This window comes from Salvelinus sp. IW2-2015, linkage group LG4q.1:29 (genome assembly GCF_002910315.2).
Source record: "Salvelinus sp. IW2-2015 linkage group LG4q.1:29, ASM291031v2, whole genome shotgun sequence".
Taxonomy (NCBI): domain Eukaryota; kingdom Metazoa; phylum Chordata; class Actinopteri; order Salmoniformes; family Salmonidae; genus Salvelinus; species Salvelinus sp. IW2-2015.
Window position 1 is genome coordinate 62,468,533 of NC_036842.1, and position 25,777 is coordinate 62,494,309.

At 44.8% G+C, this 25,777-nt stretch overlaps 1 protein-coding gene and 1 long non-coding RNA gene across 7 annotated transcripts in view; one reads left to right on the forward strand and one right to left on the reverse strand.

The window, feature by feature from the left end:
* Window positions 1-25,777, reverse strand: part of LOC111962336 (solute carrier family 66 member 2) — a 117,018-nt gene that overhangs the window by 40,285 nt on the left and 50,956 nt on the right. For all 6 annotated transcript variants that reach the window (XM_023985349.2, XM_023985352.2, XM_023985348.2 and 3 more), the window contains exon 4: window positions 22,479-22,695. In XM_023985349.2, coding sequence (XP_023841117.1) covers window positions 22,479-22,695 — 217 coding nt within the window. The remainder of the gene's footprint in view (window positions 1-22,478; window positions 22,696-25,777) is intronic.
* Window positions 21,211-25,777, forward strand: part of LOC139027570 (uncharacterized) — a 20,709-nt gene continuing 16,142 nt past the window's right edge. The window contains exons 1-2 of the long non-coding RNA XR_011479695.1: window positions 21,211-21,444; window positions 24,716-24,871. This is a non-coding gene — a long non-coding RNA (uncharacterized lncRNA). The remainder of the gene's footprint in view (window positions 21,445-24,715; window positions 24,872-25,777) is intronic.

Below are 25,777 nucleotides of genomic sequence, written 5' to 3' on the forward strand. Positions count from 1 at the left end.
GTGTTATCAATTGTTAGTAATTACTATCTTGTCTCATCGCTACAACTCCCGTACGGGCTCGGGAGAGACGAATGCCGAAAGCCATGCGTCCTCCGAAACACAACCCAAACAAGCCGCACTGCTTCTTAACACAGCGCGCCTCCAACCCGGAAGCCAGCCGCACCAATGTGTCGGAGGAAACACTGTGCATTTTATAAACACCGCTACCTTGGTTAGCGCGCACTGCGCCCGGCCCCGCCACAGGAGTCGCTGGTGCGCGATGAGACAAGGAAATCCCTACAGGCCAAACCTGGACGACGCAGGCCAATTGTGCGTCGCCCCACGGACCTCCCGGTCGCGCCGGCTGCGACAGGGCCTGGGCGCGAACCCAGAGTCTCTGGTGGCACAGCTAGCGCTGCGATGCAGTGGCCTAGACCACTGCGCCATCCGGGAGGCCCAGGAGGCTTCTTAAAGAAAAACTAACAGGTCTGTGAGAGCCGGAATTCTTACTGGTTGTAGGTGATCAAATACTTATGTCATGCAATAAAATGCAAATGAATTACTTAAAAATCATACAATGTAATTTTCTGGAATTTTGTTTTAGATTCCGCCTCTCACAGTTGAAGTGTACCTATGATAAAAATACAGACCTCTCGTGCTTTGTAAGTAGGAAAACCTGCAAAATCGGCAGTGTATCAAATACTTGTTCTCCCCACTGTATCTATCATCATACAACTAATGGCGTTAGCTAGCCCTATGATTCAAAAGAGAAGATGCTTTACAATCAGATTTCGATCGGTTATGCACCAAAACAGATTTTTTTAAATATAATTTTGGTTATTTGGCTAACAGCTATCTAGCTAAGTTAGCCAGCCAATGTTAGTTCAGTGAAAGCAAGGATATAGGTTCATGTCGGAGCTAATGGAGGCTCAACATTGACAAATAAATTAACTAATGTTAGCTAGCRAGCTAAATAATCTCTATTATTCTATGTTAGCTAGTTACTTACCAGTAAATGGTGATCKATGCTTGCTGCTGGGACTGTCAGTGGCACCTCAAGTATTGGAACTTCATTGGGCTTCAGTACAAGAAACTTGGCATACCCCATTTCTTTGCAGCAGGTTTTCGAAGCACTCATCTGCAAAATGTGCTCTGCAAAAGGCACTCTTTGTAATCAACTTTGGATGCATCCTGAGCTTGGGAAATTAATGTAACCCATCTTCCTTTTTGGGGAAGTTAAAGAACTGCTGTAAATTGCTTTTACAGCCAAAGATACAGTTACGAGCCATTCTTGCTTACCGGTAACTAGCTAGCTATCTGACCTGTTGCTTGCTGAATCCAAAGATATGGCAGAGAGTAACAGGTTATGCGCTGTACACATTCAAATTAGGGCAGGAATTAAGTATATACAAAGCATATCATTGTACGTATTAAAATMAGTAGGTGAGCTGACATCTCACCTGAGGCAAAGCAAAACGGAGTGTCAAGTGATTGGATTTTCAGATACAGCTCAACAGACAGAGCAATAGTATAGATTTTTCAGACTTCGGTGATAGTAATTACATCTTCCTTAGTTCAAAAGTGAATTAAATTCAAATGAAATACAGTTTTCACTGTGTATTCCCTTTGAGACTCCTCCACCAATAACAGTTTGCCACTGTAGGGAATGCTCAAGGTCCTTGTAGGTGACTGAGGGGTAAGTCGAGCCAGCCCTTGTTTCTAGGAAACCATACTCAAAATGAATAATGTGACCAAATATTTAGGAAGACGTTATCAACTAATGTGAAGGAAGAAACCACATGGAAAAGTGGTAAGCAAGTAAGGTCCAATAAACAGATTTTCACAATTCAAATGAATGTATTGTGTTATAGGTTTCATGATGCTCATATCCAAACTAAAGTAGATTGTTTTGTACATCAGTTGGGGTCTATAAGATACAATATGAGGTCCTAAACCAAACATGAAAGTGCATCCTTGTAGCTGTGTGGGCTAGTGTTTGGGCCAAGTTGAGCCAATGGCCGCTTACAAATGATGATTATATTTAGTCAGTTTTATAAAGAAAATATGCCTATATTTTTGCATATGACTCAGATAGTGCATTTTTATTGTTACAGAGCAGACATCATGCCCTGTGTATACAAGCATAAAACAAGGTCTTATCTGATGACATGGAGTCTGAGCTTGCTTGATATATCAAGAATCTCACAGACCAGTGTCATGGGCTTAGTAGCCTCAAATGCAAAGAAGTTGCCTACGAATTGGCCAGGAGGTTGCTATGGGGAGGACAGCTCATAATAATGGCTGCAATTAAGTGTAATGGCTGGAATGGAGTGAATGGTATCAAACACGAAAACCCCAAATAAGTCTTTGATACCATTCACTCCATTCCAGKCATTATGAGCAGTCCTCCCCTGAGCAGCCTCCACTGGAAGTGGCACATCAAAACATCATCCCTGTCCCAGACAACTGCTCAAGAAATGGAAGGGTAAGTGATATTGAACAGAGATGTCTACAGAACAAAGATGGCGCCGGAGCAGAAGGCAGACGTTTTACYTGCCCCCAACCGATTGTGTTTTTTGWTRGTTTATCTGCGTTGTTTGTAACTTATTTTTTTACTWWTTTTGTACATAATGTTGCCGCTACCATCTCTTACGACCGAGAATAACTTCTAMACATCAGGACTGCGATTACTCACCACGGACTAGCAGAATCCTTTTTCTTCTTTCACGACTGACGAGCCCGAGGATATACGGCTCCCTCGGGAACAGGCCGACCCCCATGATCTGCGTGAAGAGGCGGCGGCGAAAGAGAGGCCGGAGAGCYGGCTGCCTTCTGAGAAGTCGAAGGCAATCGAYTAAACCCCCACTTCCCTCAATTCTGTTAGCAAAAGTACAATCTTTGGACAATAAAATCGACGAGTTACGGGGAAGATTAAACTACCAATGGGATATTAAAAACTGTAACYTCTTATGCTTCACGGAGTCGTGGCTGAACGACGACAATATCAACATACAGCTGGCTGGTTATACGATGTACCGGCAGGATAGAACAGTGGCGTCTGGTAAGACAAGGGGTGGCGGATTATGTATTTTGTAAATATACAGCTGGTGCACTATATCTAAGGAAGTCTCGAGCTATTGCTCGCCTGAGATTGAGTATATCATGATAAGCTGTAGACCACACTACCTACTGAGAGAGTTCTCATCTGTATTCTTCATAGCTGTTTACATACCACCTCAGTCAGAGGTTGGCACTAAGATAGCATTGAATGAGCTGRATTCCGCCAWWAMCAAACACCCAGAGGCGGCACTCCTAGTAGCCGGGGACTTTAATGCAAGGAAACTTAAGTCAGTTTTACCAAATTTCTATCAGCATGTTAAATGTGCAACAAGAGGGAAAAGAACTCTAGACCACCTATACTCCACACACAGAGAGGCATACAAAGCTCTCCCTCGCCCTCTATTTGGCAAATCTGACCATAATTCCATCCTCCTGATTTCTGCTTACAAGCAAAAATTTAAGCAGGAAGCACCAGTGACTAGATCAATAAAAAAGTGGTCAGATGAAGCAGATGCTAAGCTACAGGACAGTTTTGCWAGGACGGACTGGAAAATYTTCCGGGATTCCTCCAATGGCATTGAGGAGTATACACATCTGTCATTGGCTTCATCAATAAGTGCATCGATGACGTTGTCCCCACAGTGACCGTACGTACATACCCCAACCAGAAGCCATGGATTACAGGCAGCATCCGCACTGAGCTAAAGGCTAGAGCTGCCGCTTTCAAGGAGCGGGACTAACCCAGAAGCTTATAAGAAATATTGCTATGCCCTCCGACGAACCATCAAACAGGAAAAGCATCAACACAGGACTAAGATCGAGTCGTATTACACCGGCTCTAACGCTCGTCGGATGTGGCAGGGCTTGCAAACCATTACAGACTACAAAGGGAAGCACAGACAAGAGCTGCCCAGTGACACAAGCCTACCAGACAAGCTAAACTACTTCTATGCTCGCTCGAGGCAAATAACACTGAAACATGCATGAGAGCACCTTCTGTACCGGAAGACTGTGTGATCACGCTCTCCACAGCCGATGTGAGTAAGACCTTTAGACAGGTCAACATTCACAAGGCTGCAGGGCCAGACGGATTACCAGGACGTGTACTGCGAGCATGCGCTGACCAACTAGCAAGTGTCTTCACTGACATTTTCAACCTGTCCGAGTCTTTAATATCAACATGTTTTAAGCAGACCACCATCGTGCCTGTGCCCAAGAACACTAAGGTAACCTGCCTAAATGACTACCGACCCGTAGCACTCACGTCTGTAGCCATGAAGTGCTTTGAAAGGCTAGTCATGGCTCACATCAACGCCATCARCCCAGAGACCCTAGACCCACTCCAAACTGCATACCACCCCAACAGATCCACAGATGATGCAATCTCTATTGCACTCCACACTGCCCTTTCCCACCTGGACAAAAGGAACACCTATGTGAGAATGCTATTCATTGACTACAGCTCAGCATTCAACACCATAGTGCCCTCAAAGCTCATCAATAAAGTAAGGACTCTGGGACTAAACACCTCCCTCTGCAACCGGATCCTGGACTTCCTGACGGGCRGCCCCCAGGTGGTAAGGGTAGGTAACAACACATCCACCACGCTGATCTTCAACACCGGGGCCCCTCAGTGGTGCGTGCTCAGCCCCCTCCTGTACTCCCTGTTCACTCATGCCTGCATGGCCAGGCACGACTCCAACACCATCATTACATTTGCAGATGACACAGCAGTGGTAGGCCTGATCACTGACAACAACGAGACAGCCTATAGGGAGGAGGTCAGAGACCTGGCCGTGTGGTGCCAGGACAACAACCTCTCCCTCAACGTGATCAAGACAAAGGAGATGATTGTGGACTACAGGAAAAAAAGGACCGAGCACGCCCCCATTCTCATCAATGGGGCTGCAGTGGAGTAGGTTGAGAGCTTCAAGTTCCTTGGTGTGCACTTCACCAACAAAATAACATCCAAGCACACCAAGACAGTCGTGAAGTGGGCACAACAAAACCTATTCACCCTCAGGAGACTGAAAAGATTTGGCATGGGTCCTCAGATCCTCAAAAGGTTCTACAGCTGCACCATCGAGAGCATCCTGACTGGTTGCATCACTGCCTGGTATGGCAACTGCTCGGCCTCCGACCGCAAGGCTCTACAGAGGGTAGTGCGAACGGCCCAGTACATCACTGGGGCCAAGCTTCCTGCCYCCCAGAACCTATACCAGGCGGTGTCAGAGGAAGGCCCTAAAAATTGTCAAAGACTCCAGCCACCACGAGTCGTCAGAACAGCTTCAATMCATCTTGGCATAGATTCTACAACTGTCTGGAACTCTATTGGAGGGATGCAACAACATTCTTCCACGAGAAGTTCCATCATTTGGTGTTTTGTTGAAGGCGGTGGAAAATGTTGTCTCGGACGCCGCTCCAGAATCTCCCATAAGTGTTCAATTGAGTTGAGATCTGGTGACTGACACACACACACTAAACCCCCTATGCTCCTTTGAAATAAGATGCATTTAAAATATGCAATATGCTGTACCACACCCCTGTTCCATGAATTAAACTTCGACCCACCAGCACCATCACCCACTTATCCTAAGGCAGCTCAACTTACCCCGTAAATTGTGCCGAGACCAATTTTTTGCGACAAGTTATGTTTTAAAACTYTTATGTTTACATTAATTCTGATTATTTCCAGGAATACACAAAATGCTGAAATATATGTAGATATCTTTGTTATGAAGAATGCTATTTCCCTTGACGTAATGATGCTAAATGTATAAAATGGCTCAACATACCCAACTCTCCTCTATATCTTTGTAGTGAGTGATTTTCAAGGCAGTAACACAATGACATAAAACTGAGGGACATACATGACACTAGTAACAAAAAAAGTATTTTAATAGCCTTTGTTTTTATTGATCTATACATTATATTTAATACTTTTGTTCACTTTCTAGCATTCAAAATAACAGATCTCTAAATCCCAAAAAGACATTACTACTGGGAGAAGCCAATTTGCTTACCTTAAGCACTTTAATGATTGCATTAACAAAGTTTTGKCGATAACGGACTTGCATTATTTTATCATTGATTAACAGATCAATATGAAGTAAAACATGTATGATGTGTAACTATGTCATTTTAAAGTGTTTTTCATGGTTGCAAAGTCCAGGGATGCAAATGCCACTGCAATTCAAGTACAACCCACCAAGCACATTTGTTTTTAAGTGCATGGACAAACTGTTATAAACTGTCACAACATACYGTGGAGGATAGTAGCCATTTCGATACTTCCAATTCATTAAAGACAGTGCCACACACACACACAATGAGCTGCAGTCAGTCAGGGAAACTGCTAAACTGACGAGCTCTCCCCTGTCATTTCATTGCCCCACTCCTCTCCCTCTTCTTTCCTCCTCCTCCTCTCCTSTGCTGGCCTGGAGGGGATATGAATAATTRGGCTGATTTCCCTGTACAGGAGCTGGGTAAAGGCAGGGCCTCTAATTCAATCATGTGGCCGGGTTTTATCAATGACTCTTCAGCAGCTACAGCACCAGCCTATCAGCCTCCATCCCTTGGTTAAGACATGTGGGCTCTCAACTCCCTCAACACCCTCATCACCATGCTAAAATGTACCATCACACACTGCAAACAGTTCTCCAACAGGTGCAAATACACTCATTGACATGGAACTGAAAACAGATCAAACTCACCAAGGCCAGGCAAAAACATTTGAAATGTCACACTCCAGTGAGAGCAAGACAACGAAGAAAGGATGCAAGAGAGAAAGAGAGAATTTGACCCCACACACAAACAAACAATATTCTCTGTATTCACTCAATTTGAGGTGGTGACTGTGGGCTAGGGATTATCCCAGAAAAAGCCTGAGAGTAGGTGAGACTTTCATGACGTGTGTGTGCATCCTCTTTCAAGTCATCCAGAGGAGAGGACTGGGAGCCCTTACTTGGACAAATTATTGTTATTTTATTGTGTTACCATTTCATTTTATTTATTTATTTTTTCTTACTTTTTAACTGTGCGTTGTTGGGTAAGGGCTCATAAGTAAGCATTTCACAGTAAAGTCTACGCCTGTTGTATTCGGTGCATGCGACAAATACAATTTGATTTGATTCACAGGTCACAGCTGGCAGAACAACATCTTTACTCCATATCCCCAGAGCATTCCGTATGGAGAAGTTGTAAAATGTACCAACCTTATGTCCTCAACTTAATAGCACCCTATGGATCACCAAATACTAAGACGCACATTAACACTTAGAGGGTGGTGTTCACAACTGTATGTGTGCTGAGCGATCTGCCCCTTCATGTTGCATTTTTATTTTACCTTTATTTAACTAGGCAAGTCAGTTAAGAACAAATTCTTATTTTCAATGATGGCCTAGGAACAGTGGGATTGATCAAAGGAAAGAAGTTATTCACATACTGCAGGCCTCCATGACAGGCTCAGTATGATTGGAGAGGAGAAGGKATTAGAAGATGACACACKKACATAAAACACACACACACTACATGGCTCTATGCTAAAAAATAAAAATAAGACGTGAATCTGTGGAGGTAGCTAGTCTCGTGAGGTAGATTCCCCAGGTCCCCCATGGTGAGTAATCTCCACACAGCCATGCAGCACTTGGCTATTTTTATACTGTAAATCAGGAAAATGTTCACTTTCTCCCTGGGCTTCCCATGGGTAATCAGCTGCGGTATGGGCTGGGCGTCTCTAGCAATGGCCCATGGAGAAGCAGCCTCACCAGGTGGCCCCATGGGAGGGAGGTGTCTACATGTCCCTGCTCGTTTAAGAGACAGATTAAAGCTTTCTCAGCTCAGCTGCACAGCAGGCACCAGCCACTAACTACCTATTTGACTTAAAGAGAAGGACCAGCACTGTGCTATGTATGCATTCAGTACTGCAAGGTAGGCTCTAGTTAGGGAGACCAAAACTGCAATACCTTGCTCTCTCTACCTCTCGCTCACCCCCCCCACCCCATGTCTCTTCATCCTCCTCTCCATCTCTCTACTATAGTGATATTGCAGCACTATTTACAGCACTATATTGCATGATACAAAGCAATAGCATATAATCTTTTAGAGACTCCCAGTATGATGTCACCATCTAAAAGCTGTAATAGGTCAAAAGGGACACTGTCATCACAACGTAAATAACTTCACAGGAGGCATCTGGGAATACTGTATTATAGTGAATTAGGAAGTGATGTCTCCTTTACAGTATTTACAGTCCACAGTAGCTCTGTGTTGGCCAACTCTCATGTTCCCCACCAACCCACCAGCAGCAGCCCCAGCTCACCACCAACCCACCCATGAAGCGTCCCAGCTCACCACCAACCACCAGCAGCAGCCCCAGCCTCACCACCAACCCACCAGCAGCAGCCCCAGCTCACCACCAACCCACCAGCAGCAGCCCCACTCACCACCAACCCACCAGAAGCAGTCCCAGCTCACCACCAACCCACCAGCAGCAGCCCCAGCTCACCACCAACCCACCAGCAGCAGCCCCAGCTCACCACCAACCCACCAGCAGCAGTCCCAGCACACCACCAACCCACCAGCAGCAGCCCAAACTCACCACCAACCCACCAGCAGCAACCCCAGCTCACAAACACCCATCTAGCAGCCTCAGCTAAGACCTGAGGGTGTCTCTCTCTCCACTAGCCACCTCCTGCTGTGGCTGGCCAGGCAGAGACACTGTCTGACTGAACACTGTGGACCACTGACCACAGAAATACATTCCAGCTAGGTCAGGTTTACACATAAACTAAAGACAATCATAGTTATAGGATGCATAGTACCTAAAGTATGTTATTATGCAAGAACAAAAAGCCTTTTTGGTACATGGCCTTTAGCCAAGGTTGAAATTATATAGGGAGTCCACTTTAACCATATACTGACACTCGATATTCACAAACTGAAAATACTTTATATCCTAGGACAGGGGTTCCCAAACTTTTTTGCTTCGTGACCCAACAATTGATTTCATGGAAAACAAGGACATTTCTAAGTGAACCCAAACTTTTGAAAGGTAGTGCAAGTCCATTATATTTTCTACAAAACAATTTTTGGTGTGCAATGCACAAAAAATATCCTGCGACTCACCTGGACCCTGACCTACAGTTTGGGAATCACTGCTCTAGGATACTGTAAGATTACCGCTATGAGAGTTTATCTGTGAGAGAGGAAGATGCCATCATCACACCACCAACTCCCATGGGGGTGAGAGCCTATCTMRKAAGAGAAAAAAAAAAAAAACAGGGTTGGCCCTAAACTTTGAGTTTGGAGTGACTGTACTGTGACTGAGGTGCTGGGAGCTCAGTGCATTACTGTCTGTCACTGTCTCAGGGTATGGGAAATACTGCGCTGAACAACACKCAGGCAGGTCGTTCCTCCACTTCTAGGCCCTTTGAGAAGTGTAACTTGGTCAAAATAAACTTGAGATTTTACCTAATTTTACATTCTGTCAAAGAGCACATGTTCAACTTCATAAAATACATGTTTTCCCATTGCAAAAAAAWACTATAGTAAGAGTCTATTATTAAGTGCCAAATAAAGTAACAGGGTTGGCAGTAATAGGGTTGATGAATGGTAGCTTGTTGTGTGCAACAGGGAGTGGAAATGAAATGCAAAAACAAGTATATAGTTAAAACATTTATAGCCTGTGTATCTATGGGTAACAGGATTGATGTGTTATGCTCAACCCACTTAGTTTTCCACCACAAAACACCAGAAAATAACCAAAAAGAGTAGAACCAGCTCAACGTTCCTTTTGAAAAAAAGACCTAAAAAGGAATAGTTTCACCATATTAAAACGGAGAGTTCAGTTCAAGTAACAGGGTTGACAGACATAAATTAATCACTAATCCCATTAAATAAATAAATAATATTCAGAAATGACTGTCAAAACTACAGAACAACTAGGGCTTTACAATGATGGTGAAAGCTTGGAGAAATGTTGGGGTTAAGTGGGTTAAAATCTTTCTAGAAGTCACATAGGGTTCACGGAATAACATGTCAAAATGCTATATTTTGTCACTTCAGCAAGTCTTTATTCATATTAAAAATATGATTCAGATAGATTAAATTCTCCATGTGGGCACTTCATGTAATAGAACAGGKTTTTAAAATTCAATATTGGTGAACAATTTCTACTTAAAATATCTTAGGGACGCAAAAGGTGTGGAACGACCCAGGTATATTTATATCTCCCTCCCTRTGGGAGTGTTTTGTGTTTCCATTGTACTATTTATTTTGTGCTTTGAGAAWGTAGCCTAACAGTGGATTTCATTAAATACTGGAGGAGAGACAGGCTAATAGAAAACTGTCAGACAGGAAGAGAGGATAACAAGATAAAGAGAGGGAAATGGAAGAAGAAGAATGAGCAAGCAGTTACAGTATATCCTAAAGGTATTGTGAATCTGAGTACTTACTAGACCTCTGTCTTGCTTCACATTCTTTAATGGAACACGGCTGATCTGTCCATCAAACCTGTCATTCTCTCTCTRGTTCTGAGGCTACAAAGAAGAGTTACTCTATGAACAATCAAACACCCAATAAACTTTTRATAATGAAATTGGCCCCAAATTCCAAATGCTCACTTTGTCCCCTAAATCAGGCACATTCCTTCATATGATGCGGGAAATAGGGCTGTTGCGGTGACCGTATTACCACCACACCGGCGGTCACGAGTCCTGAAAGCAGTCAAATTACACATGACCGTTTAATCATGGTAATTAGGCTTCTCCAAGCGCTGATGCTGCTGCTGGTCATTAGTAGCCTACCAAATTGCTAACTGCCTGGTAGTCAGCACTATTGTCCCTCTAATCAAATAAGCTCATGTTGTGCATTATTTCTATAGGCTATGCAATTGCGGGAAAAAACTGAGTGATGGCCCCTAATAAAAAGAGGAGGATCCCATCAGCTTTCTACAGGCTAGGCCTAAAATATTTATAAGCACATTGCTTATATTTACAACATGAGTATAGCCTACCTGGCTGGAATGAATTAAACCACAGGGAAAAGCCTCCTCCATTCGCTATTTAAGTGCATAGATGACATGTATTTTTTTCCGCTGCCCCTGTTTTCTATACAGGTGCATGATAATGGTCCATTCTAAATCAAAACAAATGTCACACATATATTATTTAGTATATGTAAAGACAAGATTAAATCAAGAAAATTCTGATGGGTGACAATATTAGCCTTTCACTTGTGAATGAATGCCCAGCATAGGAAAAAAAAATTTCTTAAATCATATTCGGACACCTTATGTAGCCTGGCCATAGGCCTACATGTTTTAATAAGGTTGGTATCACAACTAAAGTGGGAAAAATAACTTTCTTACAATTAAGCACATGAATCTGCTTTACAAGGGGTGTAGAGCCTAACTGGCATAATAAGCAGCGCCTGAGTTTCAAGTTTGGGGAATGACGCGCTACACCGGCCAAACCCGGACGATGCTGGACTAATTGTGCACCGCCCTATGGGACTCCCAATCACATGATACAGCCTGGATTCTAACCAGGTTGTCTGTAGTGACGCCTCAAGCACTAGATGCAGTGCCTTAGACGTGCGCCACTCGGGACCCAATATATAAGGTCCCACAGTTGACAGTGCATGTCAGAGCAAAAACCAAGCCAGAGCAAAACCAAGCCACGAGTCGAAGGAATTGTCCGTATAGCTCCGAGACAGGATTGTGTCGAGGCACAGATCTGGGGAAGGGTACCAAAAAAGGTCTGCAGCATTGAAAGTCCCAAGGACACGTGGCCTCCATCATTCTTAAATGGAAGACGTTTGGAACCACCAAGACTCTTCCTAGAGCTGACGTCTTATAGCCAACATTTATTTTGTAGCGTGCACCTGCCGGCAGTAAGCTTATCTTATTTGATTGAGAGATTCAATCATCATTAAGTAACATAATGGTTGGGGACACTGAATATTTACATTCATGCTCTTCCCAAAAGTATTTAACTGCAGGGCACTCCCTCATAGGGCTGTGGGCTGGTGATTGTCAAGCAATATCTGTTGGTCTCATGGTAATTGACCATTAATTAACATAAACACATTTAGGATCTCCTGGCTTCCACACATAGCCTACAAGCCATTTTAAAAAGTCTAATAAATCATGAAATAGCCTACACCCTGTCACTGGGCTGCTGCTGCTGGTGGGTTTGGTAGTGAGCGCTGCTGGGTGAGTGAGCTGGGCTGCTGGTGGGTTGTTGTGTGAGTCTGGGAGCTGCTGCTGCTGGATGAGTGGGAGTAGCTGGGCTTGAGATGGACTGAGTGAAGAAAATAATATCATACTCTGATGTCCTTATGTTAAGTCCTGATGTGGCTATGACAGTAGCCCTACTTAGTTAATTTAACAGACAAGATTTGCTTATTATTCCGTGGTATAATTTTATATATTTAATAGTATGAAGAATACAATTGAACAAAGCTGAATAAAATATAAATATTTTCTCCCAACGATTTGAGGTAGTGCGCACATTATTCTGTGTTGAGCTGTTAAAACCTGTTTGGTATAGGGGGGGGTATTTTCACATCCGGATGAAAAGCATGCCCAAAAGTAAACTACCTGCTACTCATAGGATATGCATATAATTGTAGATTTGGATAGAAAACACTCTGAAGTTTCTAAAACTGTTAAAATATGTCTGTGATATAACAAACTTATTTGGCAGGCGAAAACCTGAGGACACCAGGAATATTGTTTTTTGAGGTCACTCTCTTTTCAATGGATTTCTATGGGGATCTAGATTTCTACGGCACTTGCTTGCAGTTCTATCACTTCCACTGGATGTCAACAGTCTTTAGAAATTGGTTGAGGTTTTTTCCTTATGAAATGAAGAAGTAGCCATGTTCAGAATGAGGCTCAGTGAAGTGTACTGTTTGTTAGAGCGCGTCACCAGAAAGCATGCTACACATTGTTTTCTCCGGTATTGAACACAGATCATCCCGCCTTCAAATTTTATCGATTATTTCCGTTAAAAAATACCTAAAGTTGTATTACAAATAGTTTGAAACAGTTTGGACAAAGCTTACAGGTAACTTTGAGATATTTTGTAGTCACGTTGTGCAAGTTGGAACCAGTGTTTTTCTGGATCAAACGCGCCAAATAAATGTACATTGTGGATATATATCGACAGAATTAATCGAACAAAAGGACCATTTGTGATGTTTATGGGACATATTGGAGTGCCAACAGAAGAAGCTCGTCAAAGGTAAGGCATGAATTATATCTTTATTTCTGCGTTTTGTGTCGRGCCGGGAGGGTTGAAATATGATGGTCTGTGTTTGTTTGCTTGGTTGCTATCCTCAGATAATAGCATTGTTTGCTATCGCCGTAAAGCATTTTGGAAATCTGACACGTTGGCTGGATTCACAACAAGTGTAGCTTTAATTTGGTATATTGAATGTGTGATTTCATGAAAGTTTAATTTTTATAGTAATTTATTTGAATTTGGCACTCTGCATTTTCACTGGATGTTGGCCAGGTGGGACGCTACCATCCCAGAGATGTTAACGGGTGAAATAACCTTTTGACCAATCAGGACCTGAATATGACTGCATGTCACATAATAATTTAACGCATTCATACATTTTTTACGGAGTTATTACACCTTGATTACACTATCACTCGTATTTCACTTCGCAACAATTCATCAATACGTATGCTATGATGCAGGAAAAGTTGTTTCGCACACCTACAGTGCRGGTCATAAAAAAAAGATAGCTAGCTCATGGATGCAAACAATGTTCTTCCCCAAAAACATAGAAATATGACATCTGTTTCAGTAGCTAACTATATAGACAGGTGTCATCTAAAATAACACAGTTCTTATTTGATTGATGGTGGTCGGACCCATCTACAGTTGAAGTCYGAAGTTTACATACACCTTAGCCAAATACATTTAAACTCAGGTTTTCATAATTCCTGACATTTAATCCTAGTAAAAATTCCCTGTTTTAGGTCACTTAGGATCACCACTTTATTTTAAGAATGTGAAATGTCAGAATAGTAGAGAGAATGATTTATTTCAGCTTTTATTTATTTCCATTCACCATTTCCCATGGCCGGTCAGAGAGGCTTTACAGAAACACTCAGACTATAGATATTGCAGCATTGCCTTATAAATTATTGAAAACATTGAGCGTTCAAACATCTTGGGTATAGCATCCACAAGCTTCCCACAATAAATTGGGTGAATTTTGCCCATTCCTCCTGACAGAGCTGGTGTAACGGAGTCAAGTTTGTAGGCCTCCTTGCTCGCACACACACTTTTTCAGTTTCTCTGCCACAAAAATGTTGAGGTCAGGGCTTTGTGATGGCCACATCCCAATACCTTGACTTTGTTGTCCTTAAGCCATATTTGCCACAACTTTGGAAGTATGCTTAGGGTATCTTGTCCATTTGGAAGACCCATTTGCGACCAAGCTTTAACTTCCTGACTGATGTCTTGAGATGTTGCTTCATAATATCCACATAATTTTACTCCCTCATGATGCCATCTATTTTGTGAAGTGCACCAGTCTCCCCTGCAGCAAAGCACCCACAACGATATACTGCACCCCCGTGCTTCACGGTGGGGATGGTGTTCTTTGGTTTGCAAGCCTCACCTTTTTCCTCCACAACTAACGATGGTCAATATGGCCAAACAGTTCTATTTTTGTTTCATCAGACCAGAGAACATTTCTCAAAAAGTACGATCTTTGTCCCCATGGAAGTTGCAAATCGTAGTCTGGCATTTTTATGGAGGTTTTGGAGCAGTGGCTTCTTCCTTGCTGAGGGCCTTTCAGGTAAGTCGTGGTCCCATGGTGTTATTACTTTGCATACTATTGTTTGTACAGATGAACATGGTACCTTCAGGCGTTTGGAAATTGCTCCCAATGATGAACAAGACTGAGGAGTCCACAATTTTTTATGAGGTCTTGGCTGATTTTCTCATGATGTCAAGCAAAGAGGCACTGAGTTTGAAGGTAGGCTTGAAATACATCCACAGGTACACCTCCAATTGACTCAAATATGTCAATTAGCCTATCAGAAGCTTTGTTGTATAAAGGCACAGTCAACTTAGTGTATGTAAACTTCTGACCCCATGGAAGTGATACAGTGAATTATAAGTGAAATAATCTGTCTGTAAACAATTGTTGGAAAATTACTCGTGTCATGCGCAAGTAGATGTCCTAACCGACTTGCCAAAACTATAGTTTGTTAACAAGAAATTTGTGGAGTGGTTGAAAAACAAGTTTTAATGACTCCAACATAAGTGTATGTAAACTTCGACTTCAACTGTATGTGAAGCTAGCCACAATAAGGATTAGCCACAATAGTGGACTTTGCAGTTAACCTTCAAAATAAAAAGTGTGGATATATATACTATTTGTATTCATTTGCATCATGTCAATGACAGACTTTAATTTGAAAGCAACCGCAAATTCCACTATTGTGCCTAATCCTCTATTGTGGCTGCTTCACAACACATAACGGTCCAGTCGAGCCTCACTAGCCAGATGAAGCTAGCTGGCGCCTTATAACGTTAGCTTTGGACAACAGGGTTAAGTAGCTGGCTAGCATTTATTTTTTCATGAACTGAAGTTAATTTCAATAGGCAAACAACAAGTGGAAACTTAGCTAATACTTACTCACAAGGATTCCTAAATCTTGCTAAGATTAATGAAAATTACTGCAGTTTCTACTGGTCATTGTTTTCAGGCTGGTGCATTGGTGCTAGCTAGGGGTGGGGGGTGTGCCGAAGTGATGAGAGCAGGGGCGGTGAGCGCGCGCGTAAGAATGGTGTGGTGGCGTGTGGGGTTGGTGTCTTAGGGAGGAAGGAGTTGGTCGTGGTTGGAGTGCGCGAGAGCTCGTGAGTATTGGTGGAAACAGGGATCGTCCGCGGGTGGTGTGTGTGGTGTGGTGTGCGAGGAGGCTTTGTGTACAGCTGTGTGACGGGAGTGGGCGGGAGTGATCTGGTGGGTTAGGCAGCGGGCAAAGAGAGCCAATGACGGGGCGTGGTTGCAAGTGTAGTGTATGTGAGTTGTGATGAAGCTGAGTAGCAGTGGGTCGTGATGTGTAGGTGTGCGGACGAGGGTGCTGGAAGCATGGAGAGTGCAGTGTGTGGTGGCGGGGCTGTTAGGCGGGGGTAGTGGCGTGCGAACGCAGTTCTGAAATGTCGGGGAGGAGCGGCCGAGACGCGAGCGAAGAGTAGGCGGACGGGGGTTGAGTAGGAGTTGGAGGTCAGATGTGGTGGTCCCAGTAGTTTGGCGGTGGTTATATGGGGCCAGTGTCGGCGTGGTTGAGTGTCTCTGTGAGAATGTTCGGTGTGTGCTGCTTATGCAAGAAGGCCGAGCGGTGGGCGCCCTCAACGGCCTGGCCCGTTCGAGCGCTGCTCAGTCTCGAGGGCAGAAGGCAGACATGTGGGCGCGATAGGGCCGTTAGAGGATGCGCTGTGTGGCTGCTGCGAGCGTTGGGCTGGCACCACCGATGTGTACACTCGCGCGTGCGACGTGGTCCTACGCGCGTACGTGGCACGTTCAGTGGAGTGCACGGTAGCTTGTGAAGGTCTCCGCTGTCCACCTGAGACATTCGCATTGAGCACTAGACAGTCGCTGCAGATACTGACTTTGCGCCATTGTTGTAGCGGATGATCGGTGGTGGCCGGTGATGTCGACTGTGAGTGGGTGTTCACGCGAGCCGGGTAGTGGACGTTCGTTGGGGGCCTGCTCGGTGCGTGTCGCTGTATATGTGTGGTGTATGCTGAGATTTTTGGTGTGCTGTGCTTGGAGTGATCGCTGGCGCTTGGGATTGCAGATAGTGCTAGAGTGCTAGTAAGTCTAACGATCGAGTGTCGTTTCCCTACTCACTCAGACTCTTATGTCTCCTTTCCGGATGAGACACTGATTGTGCTGTATATGTATGATGGACGTGCTGGGACTCCGAGTATGCTTGAACGTGTGGAGTGCACTGTCTCTAGTAGTTCTATGTGTATCGTGCATGAAGCTGAGATGAGCGGATGTGGTCCGTATCGACATCAGTACGGACGTCGAGCTAGTACATGAGTGCATTAGATGTGATCTCAGATAGATCCTATCGATGAGTGAAGCATGTGAAGGTAGGGTTAGTTAGCTTAGAGGGGCATATTAGTGTCGTGCCAGTGTGATGGTGAGAGCGAGAGTGGCGGGGCGCAACGCCAGTTCGCTCGGAGTCCTGGTGAGTGTAGCGTGCTTGCGTGCGTGGTGTGCTGGGTGAGGATGTGAGACGAGCGCGTGCACATCGCGAGCAGTCGTTGTTTTGCCGAGTTCTATCGCGCTCCCGCCGCCAGGCTCTTTTGAGCTGCAGCCTGGTATGTGAGCCGCGTGCTCCCGCTCTGCGACTGGCGCCGCCGGCCGGGTAGCGAGGTGGAGGACAGCAGCTGGGCTCGTGGGGCGCGTGGGGCCCTTGGTGTGGTGCCGGGCGGGGGGGCCGTCATGTCGTGTGTTGCGCGGTGTGCGGGTGGACAGTCGGGTGTTAGCTAGGGGCCTGTCGGCGGCGGGTGGAGGCAGTAGGTTGTGCCCGCGCGGGTTCAGATGGGTGTTGATGAGAGGAGCGGCGCGGCACAGCGCGTGTGAGAGCCCTGGCGCTGCGCCCTGGCAGCCAGAGCGTGCATTTTCCAGATACCCACACTCACCACAACCCACATCTTACTCTCAACCAAATTATCTCAAGCCCTCCCTCATAAACTCAATTCACCTTCACTACACTCCTCAGTAGTTGACCAAATTTCATCACATATTACCCCAAAAACTTTCAAACAACTTACCCCCTTCTTCCTCTTCCTTCTATTATCCAAATTCTCAATCCGGCGGCGAGGCGAAGCTCATTCATCTCTTTGTTTATTTTGATTGTTGCAGTGAGGTTATTTCCCTGACACCCACCACTCCCAGAATGCACTCTACATCCTCCCTAGGCTGTCTCGATTGTTGTTGGTAATCAAGTCTACTACTGTTGTGTCTGCAAACTTGATGATTGAGTTGGAGGCGTGCATGGCCACGCAGCCATGGGTGAACAGGGAGTACAGGAGGGTGCTGAGCAAGCTCCATTTRTGGGCCCCAGTGTTGAGGATCAGCGAAGTGGAGGTGTTGTTTCCTACCTTCACCACCTGGGGGCAGCKCGCCAGGAAGTCCAGGACCCAATTGCACAGGGTAGGGTTCAGACCTAGGGCCTCTAGCTTAATGATGAGCTTGGAGTGTACTATGGTGTTGAATGCTAAGCTATAGTCAATGAACAGCATTTTTACATAGGTATTCCTCTTATCCAGATGGGATAGGMCAGTGTGCATTGCGATTGCATCGTCTGTGGATCTATTGGGGCGGTAAGCAAATRGAAGTGGGTCTAGGGTGTCAGGTAAGGTGATATAATCCTTGACTAGTCTCTCAAAGCACTTCATGATGACAGAAGTGAGTGCGGGGCGATAGTCATTTAGTTCAGTTACATTTGCATTCTTGGGAATAGAAACAAATGGTGGCCATCTTGAAGCATGTGGGGACAGCAGACTGGGATAGGGAGAGATTGAATATGTCCATAAACACACCAGCCAGCTGAGGACACGGCTAGGGATGTCGTCTGGGCCGGCAATCTTGCAAGGGTTAACACGTTTAAATGTCTTACTCACAARGGCCACGGATAAGGAGAGCCTACAGTCCTTGGTAGCTGGCTGTGTCGGTGGCACTGTGTTATCCTCAAAGCGGGCAAAGAACGTGTTTAGCTTGTCTGTGAGCAAGGCGTTGGAGTCRGCGACGTAGCTGGTTTTCCTTTTGTAGTCCGTGATTGTCTGTAGACCTTGCCACATACATCTRGTGTCTGAGCCGTTGAATTGCGATTCCACTTTGTCTCTATACTGACGTTTCGCCTGTTTGATTGCCTTAAGGAGGGAATGACCACTCTGTTTGTATTCTGCCACGTTCCCAGTCACCTTGCCATGGTTAAATGTGGTGGTTCGCTGCCAAAGGTGATTCAACAAAGTGCTGGTTAAGGATCTGAATACTTATGTACATCTGATATTTCAGTTTCTTATTTTTTATTAATTTTCTTATTTTTTTTTCAAAAAACCTGTTTTGCTTTATCATTATGGGGTATTGTGTGTAGGTTGATGAGGGGAAAAATTAAATAAAGCTGTAATGTAACAAAATGTGGAAAATGGCAAGGGGTCTGAATACTTTCCAAAATGCACCGTAGAACGCTATAGACTCACCAGCTCCCGCTTTCTCCCATTGTGCTCTTTATAACAAACACGTGACTGGCTCAACTATTCTGGGGAAGTACGGTAAGCTTCATAATGTAAAATAATGTGACAAGGCGAAATTAACTCAATCTGCTTTCTCTCGTAACATATTGCACAAGTTGACTGCAGGTATTTACTTAAAAAGTAGTTAGAAACATTAAAAAGTATTAACAAACTTCCAATAAATAGTTTCAACGGRATTGATGGTATATGAAAACCATCCCGTAGGTATTTCCAAATACCCTGGTATACGGTATACTGCCCAACCCTACTGTAGTCCAAATACAATCAGTTCCATTTGTCCTCAAGACAGAATAACCATACTATGAGACAGCAGTCACAGCTCAGCACATTAACAGAAGCTATCCTTCTGTTCTCAGCTCTGTCCTCAGCTCCATGCAGATAAGTCAGAGTGGAGACATGCTTCAGGCAGCACAGCCTTTTATGAGCCAAATTAACCATCAAGAGCACAGTTTAAGCATGCAACGGKGGAATGAGGGCTCATTTATATGGTTTCCAACTGTAATTCATATTTTATATTAACACAATCAATATGTCACAGCCTTGGTGCTAGACTGTAATGTCTTTGTCCTTGACGTGATTGCACCGTGGCTCTGGGCGGCAACTTGCTCATCCAATCAGTGAGAACATGAGGCCCGGTTCATCTCTGTCTCTGGGTGTCTCTACAGTGGTGGATCAGTGGGTAGCAGGCCCTCTCAGTGTGTCATTCTAGTACTATAGCTACTATCACTACTACGGTCACCTAAGTGTGGTCCGCCTTTCTAGGAGGCCAGCCTCTGTTCCTTATTGCCTCACTGAACTTCGGGGTCAGCTTCAGCGTGTGAAGTAACCAAAAAAGAGTTAAAGAAATCWAAATATATTTTATATTTGAGATTCTTCAAAGTAGRCACKCTTTGCCTTGATGACAGCTTTGTACACTCTTGGCATTCTCTCAACCAGCTTCATGAGGTAGTCACCTGGAATGCATTTCAATTAACAGGTGTGCCTTGTTAAAGGTTAATTTGTGGAATATATTTCCTTCTTAGATGCATTCTGTAGCAATCAGTTGTGTTGTGACTAGGTAGGCAGTGGCTATACAGAAGAATAGCCCTCATTTGGTAAAATACCACGAGTCTATATTTGGCAAGAACAGCTCAAATAAGCAGAAGACATAATACAGTCCTCATTTACTTAAAGACATGAAGGTCAGTTCAATACTGAACATTTAAGAAACTTTTGAAAGTTTCTTCAAGTGCAGTCGCCAAAAACCATCAATGCCGCTAATGATGAACTGGCTCATGGGGACCGCCCACCGGAAAGGAAGAACCTAAGTTACCTGCTCTCGAGAGATAAGTTCTATTAGAGTTAAATGCACTCAAGATTGCAGCCCCCCTAAAATAAATGTTTCACAGAGTTCAAATAACAGACATCTCAAAATCAACTGTTCAGAGGAGACCGTGAATCAGGCCTTCATGGTCGAATTGCTGCAAAGAAACCACTACTAAAGGACACCAATAAGAAGAAGAGACTTGCTTCGGCAAAAAAACATGAGCAATGGATATTAGACTGGGGGAAATCTGTCCTTTGGTCTGATGAGTACAAATGTTAGATTTTTGATCCAACCGCTGTCTCTTTGTGAGACGCAGAGTAGGTGAACGGATGATCTCTGCATGTGTGGTCCATCTGTATGCCATCTGTAAATACGAATAAAATTGTTAAATTACGAGCCTTGTTGGTTAAGCCACAGAAAAAGTTAGCAACGTTCCCACTAGCCATGATTGGRTGATATAAATGAGTYGGCTGGACATGCCGAGAGAGGAGAGAGGATTGGTCTGCCATATTGAAGGCTGCTGTCTATATGAGTTCGTCAGTCTGTGTTTGTAATCCTGTCAAACACTGCTTTTTTATGTAAAAAATAAAAAATATATTGTGTAATGGAGCTGCATAAGTGTTGCTCTCTACCTTCTGGAGGATCAAGTTTTGAAATCAGTGGAATTAAAGTATGATAGCTAAAGAGATGGAGAAAACACCTGTCTCCMGATTACATCTTCKAACTAAGAGCAACTGTGGTATGGCATTCCTTACAGGGAGGCACGTCCATCATGCTTGATGATGTATACAGGTAAGATAGTCTAGCGATAGCTAGCTACATTTTCAGATATTACATGTTTTTAATTTGGTTTAATTTAAGTGGTTTAATTTCAAGCTAAAGTGTACTGTTAGCTGGCTGGCTCCCTAGCTGACGTTACTATTTGTTTCCCAGAGCCATTTGTTTTCTAGTTAGAGCCTAATGTTAGCTAGCTAACATTGGACCTGGTTGGTTAGCTCCCAACACTGTGGCATTGTTGGCACTTTGTTCATTGTTGTTTAACTACCTAATATCACCTGGCTGGCTCGTTAGCTAACGTTACGTATGTGATCTTAAATGCTGTTTACCTAGCTAGATTCATGGTTTACCTTGCTAGCTAGCTATATGTCTTAAGCTAAAGTGTACTGTTAACTAGCTAGCTAACGTTAGCTGGCTGGCTCCCTAGCGGATTCTATTCTACAATGTAGAATGAATACAAATATGAGTAGGTGTAGTCTGAAATATTGGACCGTCAGTACACACACACACACACACACACACACACACACCACCACACCAACACAACACACACACACACCACACACACCACACACACACACACCAGGTGAAGCTATGATCCCTTATTATGTCACCTTGTTAATCCACTTCAATCGTGTAGATGATGATGAGATAGGTACTAAAGGGTTTTTAAGCTCAGCAATTGGACATGGATTGTGTTGTGTGCCTTTCAGTGGGTGAATGCGGCATACCAAAGATTTTCGTGCATTTGGAATGGGAGTATGGTAGTAGGTGCAGGGCACACTGGTTGAGTGTGTCAAGAACTGCAACGCTGTGGTTTTTCAACTCAACGTTTCCCGTGTGTATCATAATGGTCCACACCAAAGACCATCCAGCCAACTTGACCCCACTGCACCCTGTTGTTGCTATTCGACATCTTGTAGAGTCCTGCCCCAAGGGGAAGGGGCTGCAACTCAATATTAGGAAGGTGTTCCTAATGTTTTGTAAATTCAGTGTACACCACACATGGTACATGGAGTGTGTGCCAGCCTGCCAGGCCACTCACTCACCTCATGCCGCGGGTGGAGTGGTTGTGGAAGTTCTGCAGAAGCTGTGGCACCCCCAGCATGGCCTCAAACAGCACGGCCAGGGAGCCCAGGCCCTCCACGAACAGCACAGAGTCCAGCAGGAGAAGGGTGAGGAAGGCACACAGCACCGTGAAGGCAAAACAGAATAGCAGGTAGTCCTCAAACGCACTCCAGCTCCAGAAGTAGCGCAGGTCCAGATCTAAGAGAGGGGGGGAGGGGGGAAAGAGAAGGGGGAGGAAGAGAGAGGGAGTGATAGAGGGAGAAGGGGAGGGGGAGAGATCCCTTCATTAGAAAATGCACCATCACAGACATTCATTGAACACACCACACAAATCAATAGAGTGCAAGTAAGTGAATGAAACAGAGACTCAGAAGCTTTTTCATCAAATCAAAAACAATCTGGATCTGGAACCTGCAAGTGTCATTACTGGGCCCTTTCCACCACACAGAGCCAATACAAAGCTATAGAGAGCTATTCCTTAACTCATATAACCAGATTGTGCTTTCAAGCTCTGCTTTTTCAAAGTCAAGTCAAATGTAGCCGTTGAGGCTAAGCCTACACTCTGACCAATGAGAAAGGGACGCAACATGGCAGCTGAAAGAAAATGTGGTCACAGACCGAGAGCTCTTTTCTCACTGTAACAAATATTCATTATTCAGATATTCTAAGAATATTTAAACTTCCATCCATTATTTTCTGTTTGCACTGSCAGCCCAATAGGGTCGGCCTACTGTATATAGTAGCAGAYCCCTAGAGAGAAGACAAACTGTTCACAGAAAATAGAGGCATTTAAATACAGTTCCAGATCTGCTTCACTGACGTTAATATTGCCATTGTTCATCTAATTGTATTCTAATGCAATTCATGGACAAACAACCTAAAAGGAGAGAGAATGAGGAAGACTGCATGACATAAAAGCCAAGAACAGTCAGAAAGAGAGAGCRCCCTGAGGGTCACAAGCTGAAATAAGAGTAGCTAGGAGTGACCTAAAATCCAGAGACAATCATGCATACTGTGTCAGAGGTTCTCTGTCTGGTAATGGTATATATAGGACCAGTCAGCTTTTCACAAGACATCCCACATGATCAATGGCCTCATATTCCTTTGAAATTACTGGAGAGGGGGGAATAGAATGAGCTGACATCAGCTGAATGGGATTGATAGTTAAATAAGAGCCCATTTGTTAGTGAGCCGACGACTGTGACATTCCATAGAGGAAGTGGTTGTGTTCCGCGTATTGTCATTAGGTTCTGCGTTCTGAGCGCCTGCACACAACAGCYCCTGCCAGGGGTAACAGTGGCGACGGTGGGACACACCTGTCAGGAACACAGACCGCTACACACCATCGCCGGGCCCACGGCATTGTGGAAGAGGCAGAGTGAGACGTCTCATAGCGAGCAGCGTGCATGATTAATGATTAAGCTCCTACAGATCCAACACAGAGATAGGATCTGGGGGGGAGGGCAGGATGGATGATCAGAACAGAGAGGGGGACAGGACGCGTACACTCACTTATGACAGCACGCACACGCATACACACGCACACACAGTGTCGCGTCCGTCCTTGCAGTGAGGGCCAGGGCCCACCACCGGTGCAGTGCCCTAGCGGTCACAGCACATGAATAATATCTGTAGAGCCAGACGCTGACACTGATATAATCTGAACAGGGCCTAGCAGAGAGGCTTTACTCAAAAAATAATCCTCAGAGGACTTCATTTTCACCTACAGAAAAATCTGAATTTACACCCCCCCCCCCCCCCCCCCCCCCCCCCCCCCCCCCCCCCCCCCCCACCCCCCCCCCCCCCCCCCCCCCCCCCCTGTTCTAGTGTGCTGGAAGCTTCAGGGGAGAGCTCTGCCCTTTGTCGGGAACATGAAAGCTTCTCTCCCTTTTAAATAAGACGGGCTAAGCACTACTGGCATTACTACAGCTTGCCCTGTTTTTCAAACTGCGGTCTGTTTTGCCCAAATACAGTATAGCTCCCTCTATCTATTCACTCCTCTCTCTCTCTCCATGCACTCCACCTCTCCTTTTAAAYGCCTGATAGTTTTATTTGCACACTCAAAAAACACCTACAGCAAATTGTCAAATGAAACATAATGAAGAAACATAACCAATGAATCTGAATCACATCTAAAAGAACAAATCAGTAAATGTCCCTCTCATCTCCCCCTTTCAACCTCTCCTGTCATCCCCCTTTTTCTCTCTCTGCCATCCAGGCTGCTACAGCATCAGAGGCAGGCCGGCCTTCCCAGTGAGATCCCTGGCATTGTGCTTAGCTTAGCCAGTCTGGAGAGGAGAGCAGACTTGTTGACAAGCCGCACTTCAAAAGACCCACACAAGAAGGTGCCGTACTGAGGAGGAAAAGTGGGGAGGTGAGGTGCTTCTTTTTTCAATAGCCCTTCAAAGATCAAACATTTCAATTACTAAAACAGCAACAAAAAAAAGTGCTCAATGAAAATTCTTCAAACATCTTGACAGTGTCGGTAATCCTGGGCAAACAGGTTTACAGCGGAGTCCACCACAACAGCTGCCAGTGTTAGCAGTGCTACAGCGCCCCATCAAGCTTGTCCATCTCAGCCCACAACAAGGAAAAGGAGAGGGAAAGAAATAGACCCATTTCACTCGAGGCATTTCATGTCATGCAGAGTACAGAGARATCAAGAGAAAGATAGCTAGAGAGAGGCCCAGAATATCCAAACTCATCATCCAGAGAGCCAACTTTGAGCCTCCCAGCCAGAGGAGACCCAGCTCGTGATGGGTCTACTCCATCACAGCCCACCCCATGCTCCAAATCTCACCCCAGGCCCCATGCCCCAGTTCCAAGGGAGCCCCAGTTCCAGATGCCATCCCTGCACTGCTGTCCTCCTGCAGGGTCACCWGGGCCAACCCAGCCACGCTCTCTGTCTGTCTTCTGAGCCCATGTCTCTGGGACAGGTCAACCATCGGCACAGAGATACTGCCATTTCAGCTCATAGTACGCCCACGAGTATCGATTGTTCAAAGGGAGGTTGGATCCAGTTAGGTTGGATCCAAGATAATAAAACCATTAAATCAGATCTGCCAGACAAACCAAGAGAAAAACAGGAAGTAGGCGTACATAGTCAGCGTGGTCTGCACATATTTTACTCAGCATCACTCGGACTGTGACTAATAAAGCACCTCTCAATTAGAAATCCTAACAACATGGCACCTATGCCCAAGTGCCATGGGCAGAGATCTGGCTGTCAGAGGGGAAGCCTGCAGGATAGGCTGAGGTTTGGGGAGCACAGGCTTTAACG